Below are 16,090 nucleotides of genomic sequence, written 5' to 3'. Positions count from 1 at the left end.
CAGTTACTTTAATTATAGTCTAAGAAAATGATTGATGTTTGAAAGGTGGGAATTTGAAATTATATTGCAGTTTGGATTTTACAATACTGTACTACACCAGGAGTTGTGGGGTAATTGATATGTTATCCCCTTAGAAGCATATTTTAACTACTAATGATTGAAGCATTAGCCAAATAAAAATGTATCGTATAGAAGTAATGTTTTTTACCATGTAATAAACACGAGGACAGCTAGGTTTTTGTGGTCGAAGGATAACCACACACTTAGTGAACTCCCCTAGAAAGTTAATGTATTGTTAGGATAGCTGCTTTCAGTGATTTCAAAAATTCTTTCCATTAGCATTAGGATTTATTTCCATATTTTATTATCATAATGTTTTGAAGATTATTTCTGAAAGGATATGGAATCCTTAATTAGGTGTGCACAAGTGATACAAACATGAGTTATTACAGTTATAATATCAAAAGCTGAATGTATAATAACATAAAACAGATTCAACGGTTAATGCAATTCTAAGAAAATCATAGATGCTGTTTATTAGATTAGTTTCTTTAACAAATATATTTTTTTAACTTTACATATTTCTAAAGTGGTGAATATTATGTTTAAAAGAAAATATATATACACATACATATGTGTGCAGGAAATTTTAAGATCTAATTTCTTGGACAAATTATTACAGAAAATGTTTAAATAGGATTTAGATGTGTTAGCATGACTTGTTTGAATTGAGTTAAAATCATACTGAATAAAATATTAACTGAATTTACAGTATATTTTTTAATTACAAATTATGTTTAAAAATTCCCTGTTTCATTATTTACGTATATATTATTTAATTTACTCAGTTTCCCAATGAAAAAATATATATGTTAATAGTGTCATCAAAAAATTGTTATGAAAAAGCTTTTCATAGGTATTATACCACAATCATTGTAAAGAAACAATTAGAAGGCTTCTGTGCACTTTTTATCTATACAGTTTATTTATTTTAGAGATATATAAGTACTGGTTATCTTGGTATTGAAAATTTAAGTGCTAAATGAACTTTGTTTTTATTTTCAATGTTTAAAATTATTTCTAATGTTATTACAATTAAGTTATATTTGTTCTTTCTGTTAGTAGTAGTTAAATTGTTAAAATATCCTTGGAAAACTAATTACCTGAACTAATTTCATATAGAAGAACTTGATTTCTATAATTTATTAATTTTAAGAAATACTAAACAAGCTTTTTTCTTATTCCTTCAGATTTATTATGGAGTCGTTAGTTGGAGATCTGAGGAATATAGAGTAGGTTCATTTGTGTTTTTAGCACCAGATATTTTCAAATTTAGAAGACAAACATCTCTTACAAATGGAAATAATGTTTCTTCATCAAAAAAAGAAAAGGTAAGCTTATTGAATTTTTGTGTTTTAGTTGACTTTTATCTGCAGGTTGTACAATTGAAGCCTATCATGGGTGTCTAAAACAAAGTATAAATACCAAAAATATACATTTTTAAATATTTACTTTTTTTGTTTCATTTATGTCTTTAATAAAGTTTTATTCATAAATTACACATATTTATTTTCAGGCAGCACTGCTGTCTGGTACCATGTGATGGTTAATATTACTTTTTCCTTCTTTTCAACACAATTTGTTTGTATAAACGTGTGTTTTTATTCCTTAATTGTTGGTGCATAACACTTAACCATACAATATGGCCTAATCGCCAAGCTTGTTGGATTCATTTTTATTATATTGTCATAAGATGTATTAAATTATGGCAGGCAGTACATTGAGACACAGATGAGTCACTCAACTCTGTACTGCACACAGCTCCTGGTGATTCACTCTATTCCATCTACACTATATAAGCCAGCTCAGCACTAGAATCTGGCAGTCCATTCTCATCACGTCTAGTTTAGTTTTGTCTTGATCTATCATTTGAAGACATATTGTTCAGTCAAATTTACACATCGTGCAGTAGACATGTACATACATTAAATTATATATATTTTTCAGCAATGTAATACAGATTAATTAAACCATGAACATGTTAATATACAATTGTTAATTCAAATCAGCATTTGTTTTACTTACAGTTCACTTAAAATAACCAAAACAATTTATTTTGGTAAAAAATACTGTTAAGTAAAAAAGTAGTCTAATAATAAGATAAATTTAACTCCTGGTAATTTTTGCACAAACTTCCTAAATTATTAAAATCCACAAATTATCTGGAAAGATATCACCACTTTTGTTATGAACATGCATAATTTTGATAGCAACATCCTTCAATTTAATTTGTTGGCATTAACATTAGTGAATACAGATTTTAGATAATATAATGTTGAAACTGAATTAGTCTGTCGATAAGGTTACTTATCGACCATGGATACTAAATCAAATGTATGTTGGTGTGTGTACTAAGCTTGTTTAGAAACACTTGTACACCAGGTCATAATAACATAAATGCATTTTTGTACTTACCAGTCATGGTATTTCCTAGTTTTTTTATAATTTTAGAAGAGAAAAGGAATTACTTTTATGAATTTCACCATATTTTGAAAAAATCTCAATCTATGATGTTTTACTTTTCCAGGCAAAGAACTGAAAACAGGTCTCTAAAAAACATTCTTGAAAACAAAATATGCTTAATACATATGTTATTCATTTAATGGTTTGTAAAATTACCATTAAATGTATCTCAATACATTAGACAATGTAGGCTGTTACAAAATACATTTTGAGTGTGTTTGTTATAGACTATATACACAAATAAATAGAAAGTAATTTGTGTATGTTGTAAGTAATTTGTGATTATATTTGTTCTTGGTAAGTTGAAGATTACAGTAGCATGCATACATTGTTATCTGTGAAGATTTATGTACAGTTCAGAAATTTAATATCAATATGTTTTTATTCTTCATCAAAATAACCTTAAATAATGTTCTGTGTATTAGTCATTCATGAATTATTAGAAGCTGACTGTATATTGAAAGTACTTATTTTTACTTTACAGATCTCCACCCCCCTATCTTGAACACCAGATTTGTTTGTTTATTATCTATGGTCTCTAAAATATCCTCCGCTCATGTCTTTGAACAATTTCTTTTTCATTGCCTTCCAGAACACTACTCTGATAACTTAGCCTGTCTATTATGATATAAATTAAACATTCCAAAAATCCATAATGAGGATTTCCAATATGGTCTTACTTTAACTTATTCAGATTCTTCCTATGTTGCAGTTGGGTAGTATTGGCAACTATATTGAAAGTTAATGTTTTACATATTTTTGCTATCGTAAACCGTAGGTGTAGAGGCTCTACTGAACATGTAATAAAATTAACTTCACATTGTCTTTTTTTTTTATTTGCTGCATATTTTGAAGTTACTTATACTAGAAGTCTATACCCAGCATTACATTTCATCTGTTTTCTTGCTGCAATATTTCTCTTTAATCAATGGAAAATTGTTTTAAAATACTTTGGAAATTAATTATGTATTAGAATTTAAGTAATTTGAATTTTTTTCAACAACTTGATTTTTTAAATTTTCTGTTGTTAACAATTTTATACTTTTTATGATTTTATAATTTTGTGTGATTTTAAAAACCATATCCTGTTTATTACTAAATAAAAATTAATTATTATTATTAATTTTTTTTAGGTTGATGAGGATATGTATCCAGAATACTACAGAAAGACATCTGATCATGTAAAAGGTTCAAATTTCAGTACTCCTCCACCATTTTGTATTGGTTACATTTCAGCCATTTTAACTAGGTCTCAGGATAAATTAATTGCATCTAAAGATATATGCCTTAAAGTTAATAAAATGTATAGACCTGAAAATACTCACAAAGGACCAAGTCTTGTACATCAGGCTGATCTTAACATGCTCTACTGGTCTGATGAACGTAAGTTGTTTTTATATAAATCAAACCTTGTTATCTGTTTTAAATAGGAATTTATTTTTTAATTGCACATTTAAGAAGATGTCTTTAATTATTTCAGTACATTTATAATTCATTTATTTTATCTTCTACAATATAGAAAGTATAATGTAACAGTATATAAAATATTAGACCTCTGAGGAATAGCTCAAATCATTTACTGATTTACTTCAAATAACTATTTACTGAGTAAAGTTTTTTGTTTTAAGAAGAAGCGTTCTTAGTTTTCTTTTTAGCAAGTACTGTATTTGCTCGAATAGTTAATCCCAAATATTAGTTGATCCCCCATTTTTGAATTTAATTTTCTGGGAAAAACATTGGTAGAAGTTTTTTCCATCAAATAAAGTTTTACCACCTATAAAAAAATTGATTTTGAAATTTATTATACATAATTAAATAATACTGAACATACTTTTTATTTTACTGTTATGTTAGTATTTTTATTATATTATTTTATATTATACATACTTGATTAATTTTTATATCCAAATAGCATCATAAAAAAAAGAAAAAATGTAAAATTGTGTACAAGATTTTTAGTAAGAGATATTTTAAAAGAAATAGTAATGATTGCAATTTTTACATTTGTATTTAATTTTTTTTTCTCTTTTGAGGAAAAGAAAAATGTAACATTAAAAAATTCCCTCAAATTACATGAACATTTGAATTGGCACTGTCATCATCACTACTACCATTTGAAAATGAAATGTTATTTTCATTGTTTGATTCTTCCTCCCACAGAATATCATCTTCAATTCCATCTGATTTATTTCTAATGCAGCATTTTTTAAATCCTTGTCTAATGCTATCTGGTTTTATAAAGTTCCATGATTCGCATAACATCTAACAATCCACTCTCATAATAAGCTCATGGAAGGTTTTTTTATTCTTCCTGTAGGAGTTAACTGATGACTGTTGCTTTACATCCAATAATTATATTATCCAAACTTAGATCTAAGACCTTAAGTTTGGAGTTCTATTAGCAGCAGTTAAGTTCTATTCAGCAACAATTCTTTAACCTCATGTTGAGGAGGTGAGTAACCTCATATATGTGGGAAAGTGTATCTTTTCTACATTCTCAACTCTCAAATACGAGGGTTATTTTTTTCAAGGTCTGATCGTTCGCGAAATAAAAACCCGCGCAAAAATCGGATGAACCTTTGCGCATATGTGTTGCGCAGCGTCTAGTATGGCCTTCAATCACGCCGCATGACTTCATTTAGTTCTGAACATGCAGCTAGTATGTAAACATGTCTACAACAATAGCATCTCCCGCCAAGTGTGTGAAGTGCGTGCGGTAATTCGATTTCTTCAGGCTGAGGGGTGTAATGCAGCTGAAATTCCATTTCGAAACTGAAGAAACAAAAAACAATCCAAACAGTAGATGCATTCTCATTCCCAGTAAACCAAAGAAGTTCAAGCAAACCTTCTCCAACAGAAAGTGTATGGTGGCTACTGTGTTCTGGGACTGGAATGGAGTTCTCTTGGTGGAATTCATGGAATGTGGCACAACCATTACTGCAGCCTCATACTGCGTGACTCTTCAACGTCTACGAAGGGCAATTCAGAATAAGCGGAGAGGAATGTTGTCATCAGGCATTGTCTTTCTCCATGACAATGCTCAGCCGCACACTGCAGCTGTAACAAAGAAGCTGCTGCAGCATTTTCATTGGGAAGTGTTTGATCTTCCACCATACAGCCCGGACTTGGCTCCATCCGATTTTCACCTCTTTGCTCACATGAAACGCTGGCTAGTAGGACAACATTTTGGCACAGACATTGAGCTGCAGACCAGCGTAGAAACATGGCTGGAAACACAGGCGGCTCTGTTCTATGACGAGGGTATTAAGTTGGTACCACACTATGACAAATGTCTAAATCGGAGTGGTGACTATGTAGTGAAATAGCGTAACTATGTAAGTACTTGTTACAAATAAAAAATTTTTTATTTTCATTGAGGTTTTAATTTCGTGACCGATCGGACCTTGAAAAAAAATAACCCTTGTATTTGTTTATATATTTATATTTATTTATACATAATATAATTTTTTTTTGTTTTTACTCTTTCTTTTAAAAACCAAATTATACTGACTTTTTATTAAATATATTAAAATAGATTTAGTATTTTGAAGTAGTTAATTTAACTTGTTAATTTTTTTGTTATATTCTCTTCATATATTTTTTCTCTAATTTATATATCTCTTGGATCTTTTAAAATCTTTCTAGATAAACTATTGAAAACCTTTTTAAATTTCCATGTGATTTGCATGTGGCAGTTTTAATGTCAACTTTCTAGAAATACTAGTCTTTTGGCAAATGAACTGTTTACTCAGTTTTAATTAGCAAGATTAAATATTTCAATCTGTCGGCAAACTAGAATTTCAAGGACCTCAGCTGCGTGTATAGATTTTTATAAATTTACCTGTTAATAATTTTTGATCCTTTTGTGCAAATATGGTCTTTCAGATCACAATTATCAAATTGGAATAACATCATTTATTAATGAAAAAATGCAATAATACAATAATTACTTTTATTCGTTTAAAAGAGTAAGAGGCAAATTAATCTCAGGAAAATAATTTTTTGCCTGTTTTTTCTTCCACTAAATGTAATAAAAATTATTAATAATTAATAATAGTAAAGTAATAAAAATTATCAGCTTGTATTCCGCAAGCATACTGCCGGGTTAATTATCTGCAATAACTCGATTGTTGGTCAACAGATTTTTATAAATGAGGTTCATTTCGTCTAAAATAGAATGCTTAATAAATTTTGTAACAGAAAAAAATTTGACCAAACTAATAATTACAAAGATATTAAAAATTAAAAATTTAAGATGGCTGCCATTTTGAAATTTTTGAAGTTTGTGTTTTCAAAATTTTTTATTTTGTAGAACATTTTAAAGAAATATTTTTTATATGAGCTAGTCTTAAATCTGCCAAATTTAATTAAAGTAGGTTTACCTTTTCCTGAGAAATAATTTTTTTGTTGAAAATTACAAAATGGTGTCCAGAAGGAAAACAAAGCAAAATAGGACTTATGTCGATATGAATTTTTTTGCCCATTTTGATGTCCGGAATCAGTTGCTGAAGTTCGGCTAATACATCCCAGAACATTCCATATATGGTACTGTTAATGATTAAAAAATTGAAATGGCCATTATTTTGAATTTTTCAAAGGTGATATTTTCAAATTTATTTATTTTGAAGATGTTTGGCACACAACAAATTTCATAAAATATAACAATACTTCTTATGATGCAAATTTTTTTAGAAAAAAAAAATGGCAGACTATTTTGTTTATTTTAATGTCCTGACCCTGTAGGGGAAGACACCCTCCGCCACCCCCTCCATTCTGAGCCCTTATGGGCTTTACCGGAGGTCATCTTTGAAACCTTGGCTTTTAACATATTCCAGTCGTGCCTCAGCCAGGATGCCACCGATGCAAATGCCACGAGTGACATTCTCATCGATGTACTACTAATTATTGCTCACCGAGTCTTAAGCAAGACTGAAAATACCTACCCAACAAAGGAATTGAACTACCTACCTGTAGAAGGTGAGATCAACACACAACACATAACATAAAAATATTACATGGAACAGTAACACTGAAACAAAACAAAACAAGGACAAGAACAACAAAAACATTATTTTGATGTCTTGTATCAGTCTCTTAAGTTTGGCCAACACCTCCCGAGAAGTGTTGGAAAATTAAAATATATTACTTTTAGTGAAAGAACTCATACAGCATTGTTATTAGAGTTCACTAGTGACCTTTTTTGTGGATATTGTAGTGAATTGTTTACTTTTACAAATTCTGTGTTAATTAAAGTAAATTAAATTTCTATAATTTTTTTTTTATCTTAACAGAGAAAATCATAAATTTTGGAGATGTTGCCGGAAAATGTTTTGTAATATTTAGTGAAAATTTAGATAAAACTGTTGAAGAATGGACTTCTGGTGGGCCAAATAGATTTTACTTTACACAAGCTTATAATAATTCTAAGCAAGTATTTGAAGATCCTCCTTCATTAGCTATGCACATTGGCTCCTCTGGTAAGGTAAGTGGACCTGTGAAAATTTGTGAACACTTTTAACTAGCCATGCATGATTCATGTTAATTTTTGTTATTGGATCATTTGTGATAATGGAAAATCTAGAATTCTGAATTTATGATTAGATTGTCTTTTTTCACTTATATAAAATGATGTGAGGGTTCTTATACATGTAAGATTTCTGGACAGTACTTTATGAAAATTGTTTTCATGTAGTAATAATAATAATAATTATGTTTTAACTTGTAAGTATTGTTTTATATATCTCTTTATAATTTAATTTAAAATAACATTATTGATCTAAGGCTGTTATTTGATAAAAGACAATTACTACAGTTAAAAAAAGTCCAAAATCCAGATTTATTTAGAGATCTGACTGTATGCACATTTTTAGCCCAGTTGATTGCAGTCAAAAGGGATGATGCACAATTAGATGTTACAACAGTCCTAATCACAAAATTTCAACATTGTATGACTAATTTTTTTTGAGTTATGTGAGATACATACGTACGTACAGATGTCATGCCAAAACTAGTCAAAATGGATTCAGGGATGGTCAAAATTGATATTTCCATTGAAATTTGAAAACCTAAATTTTTTGCTATTACAATATTTAGGTTACTTCATATAAGGAAGTAAAAAGTAAATATTTTATTTAGGACTAGGAATTGAAATGTTGAAAGACTAATCTAAATTATTATACAAAGGTAAGTTTTTATTTTGTCTGTTATAATTGCAAGAACTGATATAAAAGGTTCTTTGTCAGTAGAGAAATGACCTTTCATTTACATTTTTACTCAGCATTCTGAATAATGGTTAATTCCTCTTATGTGGTTGGTAATTTTTATGTTGCTCCAGTATATAGACGTGTAAGTTTTGATCTTTATGAAACTTTCAAACATAACCAGTCATTATGTCTGTGTATGGAACTTGCGTTCTAGGAACATTCATTGAACATGATTGGTGATCTTAAACAGACAATCAGGATAATTTGTTATAATCACCTTTTATTTTGGTTACCCTTGATTTTATGTTAAATTCTTCAGATTTTGTTATTGTATTAAAGGAATTTTAAAATCTAGCGCTATGCTAAGAAATATCCATAAAATGTGTAAATATAAAAATATAACTTCCAGAATTATTAGAAAAACTAAGATCCTTATGTTTCTTTGGTAACATGTTATATTCTTGATTTCTTGAATATAATAGAAAAATATTTAATCTCCCACTAATGTTTTTTGGATATGAAAACAAGGCTTCTGCCTGATTCTTTTTACTATATTATAAATAAACAAATTAGCTATTTTGAGTAAAAAAACCCTTTGTATAATGAAGGAGTTGGAGCAGTGTGAATTAATTTTAAGCAAATATTCTTTTCTTCATTTTAAACATTAATCTTTCGTCATAATCTTTGATCCAGCTAGCGTTTAGAATATTATTTTTTCAGATTTATTGCTTTTTTTCTGTATTTTTTACTATATGTACAAATAATGGTCTTTTACATATAATTTCTCTATCAATTAAAGGGTAAAGGCAAAGGAAAAGGAAAGTGTAAATCAAAGCTAGAAGAAAAGAAAGAAGATCGTGCTAAACCTTGGTCAGCAATTTCTAAACCTCTTCGTTGTTTGGATGTATTTGCAGGGTGTGGAGGTAATGTTAATTCATTAGTTTTTAATTTGTATTAAAAATGTTATTCTTTGTAAAGATTGAAAGTGTTTGGTAGCTTTATAAAATAAGGGAGGATTTTGCAAGAGTTATTTGGACCATTTGAGTACAATAATATAAATTTCTTAGTATTTTGATAAACAACACATAAGTGTTGTTTATAAAGGAACGGTGTTCATAAGAACATCGTTCCTTCCCTGCTATTATTTATATCAATTATTTTTATCCTGCTATAATAATAAAATGTTAACTAAAATAAAATAATGTTTTTCAAAGTTAAATTTGTAATTAATCTATTAAAAAATAATTAGTTTTAAATATTTGAAAACATTTAATGTAAATAATCGTGTGATTGATGAAACTAAATGAATAGTTTGATAAATAATCAAAACTTTGCTTTAGCTCATGTTTCTAGCTAAATCAGTGTACTTGACAAGTGCTAAAACGTTATAATCTGTAGGCGCAGATTCTTACGTTGTTAAATTGTATAAAAAAAAACTGGTGTATTCCTATTGTAACAAAAAAAATCAATTCTTTTACAAATATTTTTAAGACTAAGTAAAATTATTATGTAAAGTTAATAATTTAACGTAGGAAAATCTTGTCTGTACATTCAGTGTCTGTGATATTACTGCTTGTAGCATAACTTCTTTTCTTGAGGATCTTAGTGATAATAATATTTATTTAATTTATAATACAGGAATATAAATGTTCCCTTGTCAAGATGTAAATGCTTAATTTCAATAATAATAAATTCAAGCACTAAAAAATTGAATTATTAATTAAGATTAAAATTATTAAATAAAAGATTAACAAACTGTAATGCTTACTATTACATAACAATTATAAATAGTTCCTGGGCAAGACAATGCACTGCATCCCTTATTTATATCAACCTAAAATGTTTCAGGCATATGCATACTAGGAATGGATGGTATAAAGGAAGATGTAAATTTAAGATGTACATCAATAAATTATAAATACAAGAATATAATTCTGATCCACTAAAGACTTTATAATAACTATTAGAAAGTAATATTGTGTTAACAATAAGATAACAGTTGGAAAATTTACAATTCATTTTATGCAAAGATTATTTACTTTTACTGTTTACAAAAGAACTGCCTTACACTTTATAAATTAATTACTCTGAATGCTTACATACTCTGTGTTCGCTTTTATCACACACTAAATTTAAAAAGATTAAATACCAGCTATCAAAAAGCTTAAAAACCAGTAATCAAAAATTCAGTGTACCATTTTCTGTAGTTAACTGAAGTTAACAACATTGGGTGTAGTCCACTGCATACTGTGGCAATTTTTTGTCAATGATGATAGTAGATGACATGTAAAAAAAATGAAAAATTATTTTCTCTTAAATATTTATTTATAAAAGAAGTAACAGGCTGGTGTCCAATAATGTTTCATGATAGATGGATTTTATGGTATATTATAAACGCTAAGCCTGACTTTAATTCAAACCCAGAACCTTTCAATAAAAGGTAGAAATCCTACTATTGCCTAGTGGTTAGCAATATTATTATTAAGAAACAAATTCATTGTATATATAGAATTATAATACATTTAAGTTTATGTTCTCATTTAACTCTTTTATGCCCTGGTAGACCTCTTAAATGGTTTTACAGAAGTTGCAGTTCATGAAGCTAATATTTATTCCATTGAAATGAGATAATATTAATGAATTCAAATATGGGATTAGATGGTAATAGACCACCAGCTTTGTCTTATGATGTAATTTATTTATTTGAAATTGTTTAAAAGGAAACGTTATCATTTTTTTATGGGTGTGTACTTGGAATGTGTCTTAAGTAACAGTTTATCAGTTTGTTCATAATTTATACATGCATATGATACTGCCCAGCTTTACCTTAATCCCAAAAAAATTTAAAAGATTTTTTATAAAATTACTTACAAATTGGTATTGAAAATTCCTGGCCTCAGCTAACAGATGTACTTCATGATAAAGTACAGAAAGTTGAAACTTTACAGTCTGCTAAGTGAAGTCATGCTGTATATGTGTGTTCATTTATTATGGATGATTTTATAGCCTCATGTTAAAACTTATCTCCAATAGTAGATGAAATCAAATAATGTCCCTACATAACATTTTGTCCAAATTAGCTACCAGTACTTTAAAATTCTTCATCAAGAATCTGCTTTAAAATACATGTCAAGAATCTTATAAGTTGTTGATTAAAGACAATGACTGTTCAGAGCCATCCACTTGCAAAATGCTTAAAGACAAGGCTAACATTTGAACTCATCCATGAGAACCATTCCTGAAAAATCCTATGATACTTGTAATTAGTTACACATGCCAAGAAATCTTACCAAAAACTTGAATGTGCATCACATGCTGCAAAACTTGTCCCTCATCTGTTGTCACATGATCAAAAGGTATTTTGATAATGCAAAAGATGGCCAATGACCCAGATTTCATTTCTAGGGTTATCTTGACTTTAATCTGGAAGACAAAGCAACAGTAATTGCAGTGGAGAAGCTCTTTATGTCTGTAGAAGGCACAGCCGGTCCAAAGTACTTATCCTTGTGTTTTTTAACAAGGACCATTGTTCACCAAAAATTTATTCCTTTTGATGTTATGGAAAATTTTGATTGTTGTGATGTTTTGGGATGTTTGAGAGATGTATCACCACAAAAGAAATTGAAAACCAAAGTTGGCTGTTGGACCGTACATCTGCTCAAAATAAAGCAGTTTTTGATGAGTAAAAGAAAAACAATTTGTTAGTCATCCCAGAGCCTCTGTCCTCTCTTGACCTATCTTTCTGTGAATGCTTTGCTTCAAAAAAAAAAAGATATGAAGTTGAAATCCTATCAGTCTAACACCATAGATGACATCTGATCTCATTTACAGGGAAAAATAAGTAGCTTTCAAGACAAAGGCTTAGCCAGGCCTTTTGAGGCACTGGGATTGATCCCAGAATTGGAAGAGATCACTTAAAGGGAATGATAGTAAAATTTTAAGTTAGTTACTTTATATATTTTCATGTGTTTGTGGTTTGATAAGGATATTGAGAGAGAGCACGCATAAAAATGTCTTACAAATATAATTTATTACTCTTAAATAATTTATAATGTGCAAAATAGTAATTCAAATTAAATACAAAATTATTAAATAATTAAATTGTAAATATGAAAATACAGTTTTGATCTACTAAAAACTTTATAATAAGTAATAGAAAGTAATATTTAGTTAACAATAAGATAACAATTGAAAAAGTTACAATTCACTTTATGTAAGTATTATTCACTTTTACTATTTACAAAATAACTATATTACACTTTAAAAATGAATTACTCCAAATGCTTTTGCACTTTGTGTTCGCTTTTATTGCACACTAAACTAAATAACTTGAAAACTGTCTCTGCTGGTCCCCAGCAGTATTAATATCTTCTGACCTGCAGTACTAGTAATCGACCTGTCCTTTTGATTGTTCAAGCATAATAACTTCCATTTTCTGCACTTTGTACGCTCTTTTCTGTAAGTTCTTTTCGAACAAGAATCCCTTTGATGTTTCTTCTAGATTCTTTCTTCATTTTCTCTCTTTTTCTTTATGGAAGCTTTTCTACTTGTTACAATACTTTTATGGACTTAATCTGCGAAACTTTCAGATACCACCTCATATTATCATAAATTTAAATGCACAATTACTTATGTTTAACCTTTGTTTGTTCAGCTAGAAATGGACTGTATAAAGTAATTTATTACAGGAGTATGATTAACTTTCAAGCCAATTGTGCTTTACATTTGTCATATTTTTATCAATATTTGTCTTTCTATTTGTCAGTATTATATTTTGTTTTTAGTTACATTTATTGTTATTATCCTTAAAAGTTTGTTATTAATCCTCTTTTAGTAATTTATTATTTGATTTAATTAAACATTTATTGCAGATTTTATCTTGAAATTATCTTTGAAGAATGTTGATGGTCAAAGAGCATACAGATACTTCCCATAGTAAATACCCGTAATCCCATAATAGATATTTAATAAATTTGTGTTACTACATTATGAGGTGTAAAAATTAAAATTATATGGTTTTAGAAACTATGGATATGCTAATGAATTGTCTATCTACATTTATCTAATTGTAGAAGCCAACTAGTCACAACCAAAGAGTATGTTATATTACTGTTCCTCTTTCATTGCAAAAATTAATACCATTCTAGTTTTAATAATATTACTAGGTATTGATTTATCTTGTGTAGAACCTAATAGTTTTTTTTTAAATTTTATTTCATAAAAGAATTTTAAAATGTAAATACCAAGTTTTCATCATAATTCATTTGAAATGAAACCATGTAGGAAAACAGATTCTCAGAAATATTGTTGTATTATCATGTTAATATTTTGTTAGTGTGTTATTGTGTTTGTTCTATTAATGACTAAAACTATCAGTGATAAAAGTTTGTTTTGTCTTTTATTATTGTCTATGTAGGATTGTCGCTTGGTTTGCATCAGTCTGGAGCTGCTGAAACATGTTGGGCTATTGAAAAAGAAGAATCAGCAGCACATGCATTCCGTCTGAATAATCCAAGTGCTACGGTATTTACAGAGGATTGCAACTTGTTATTGAGGATGGTTATGGATGTAATTACATTTCATTTTTATCATTATTTAATTCTTAACCGAGAGAGTAAATTGGTAATCTATTCACTAAATATTATACAATAATAGTAAGCTGTTAATGTGTGAACTAAAAATTGGTGATTCTGTTCATGGGTAAGAATGCAAATTGCTCCTGTCATATCCTGATGAGAGGTAGTCTTTCAATGTATTTATCACCCCTTTCATCCCTTCTTCCTTGGATGGTATCATAAGAATCATATAAATTACCAGCCTGTGTCTGTGGGATACTGATTGTTGCCTTTCTTTGCTTTGGGTTAGTGATGTGCAAACACTCTATGATTGTCCGAGATCTCATGTACCTTTTGGGTAATGCTCAACCTCCTCTGCCCTAAACTCAAAAAATTCTTCCTGGGGATTTATTTAATATTACTATTGTTATGATAATTGTAATTTCAGATTTATTCATTCTGGTTATTTTATGAAGTTCTTAAATGTTCAAACAAAACTCAAGTATATTTATCTTGTTACATTCATTGCTGTGACTCCTTGTTTAATGTTTCTTAATCAGTTCTCAGACATTCTTATTTGTTCTGAAATCTATTTATAACAACTATTGTAATGAAATTTAACCAATATTTCTTAGCTCTATAGGTTTTTAGAAGAACAAAAATAAGACTCAAATGGTCTGCTTTTTTGGTGATTTCTTACTTATGGTAAAAATATTTTCATTGTAACCTTACTGGAATATAAATCTCATTATTTTTTACTCTGATTTATAATAATGATTTTTTTCATGCTGAATCTACTCTAATTAAAATTCAAAAACAATGCATACTAAAAAATTTCTTGAAATACTGTAAATACTTATTTTATCTTTAATTAACTCCTAGATTCATATGAGTTAATCTATTGTTATTCTTAATTAATATTAGCTGTATTGAGAAAAAAACTTTAAAAGTTAGTTTTCTAAAATTAAGATTAGTTAAATGAAGTTTTATACTCTGTAAACTTTGCATCTGTTATTTAAAATTGTGGAGAAAAATAAGATTTAAAAATATTGTTAACATTCTTAAATTTATTTACTTTGTGTATTGTAAATGTATGTATCTTTACAATTGTTGAATTTTTTTTAATTTGGTAATTTGGTTGCAGGGTGATATGAAAAATGACAAGGGACAGTCACTTCCACTGAAAGGGGAAGTGGAGTTGCTTTGTGGAGGTCCACCATGTCAAGGTTTTAGTGGAATGAATAGATTCAACTCAAGACAGTATTCTCTATTTAAGGTTGTTAAAATTCATCTACTTATGTAATTACTGCCATTCATTTTACAAATGAAGTATATAATAATATGCATATTACAATCACTAAATACTTTAAAAGCTAATTTTATTTGATGAACAAACACACTGAAGAGAGACATTCAATTTAAAACTGGCCTCCTATCATGGTGGAAAAGTAATTAAAAATGAAACTGATTTTTATGTAATCCTATAATTTAAATTTATCCTATTTATAACCTATTAAATTTTTTTAATAGTATTTTTTTATATTAATTTAATTAGCTTTTTTTTTATAAAACTTTCATTCCAATGGTTTTTATTTCCAAATTTTGAGTTATTTAAGGTCTCATAGAAGTGGACTCCTAAAACTGGAAGGTTGTATATATTCTGATATGTGAAATAATAAAAATCACCCATGAAAATGGCTTAATCATCCCTAAGAATAACAAACATCACATACTAAGATTATTACTTAAAGTAGAAATGAAATTTGGAAATATTACTTTTAAATTACTTAGTCATCTCTAAGAATAACA

At 28.3% G+C, this 16,090-nt stretch overlaps 1 protein-coding gene across 1 annotated transcript in view; it reads left to right on the top strand.

The window, feature by feature from the left end:
- The window catches only part of LOC142319205 (DNA (cytosine-5)-methyltransferase 1-like), a 93,633-nt gene that overhangs the window by 58,965 nt on the left and 18,578 nt on the right, over positions 1–16,090 (top strand). The window contains exons 16-21 of the mRNA XM_075356215.1: positions 1,251–1,391; positions 3,657–3,906; positions 7,815–8,005; positions 9,526–9,649; positions 14,143–14,294; positions 15,426–15,557. Of these exons, the coding sequence (XP_075212330.1) occupies positions 1,251–1,391; positions 3,657–3,906; positions 7,815–8,005; positions 9,526–9,649; positions 14,143–14,294; positions 15,426–15,557 (990 nt within the window). The remainder of the gene's footprint in view (positions 1–1,250; positions 1,392–3,656; positions 3,907–7,814; positions 8,006–9,525; positions 9,650–14,142; positions 14,295–15,425; positions 15,558–16,090) is intronic.

This window comes from Lycorma delicatula, chromosome 2 (assembly GCF_047948215.1).
Source record: "Lycorma delicatula isolate Av1 chromosome 2, ASM4794821v1, whole genome shotgun sequence".
Lineage (NCBI taxonomy): Eukaryota > Metazoa > Arthropoda > Insecta > Hemiptera > Fulgoridae > Lycorma > Lycorma delicatula.
Note: the sequence above shows the minus strand (reverse complement) of the source record. Positions and strands in the feature narration are given on the sequence as shown.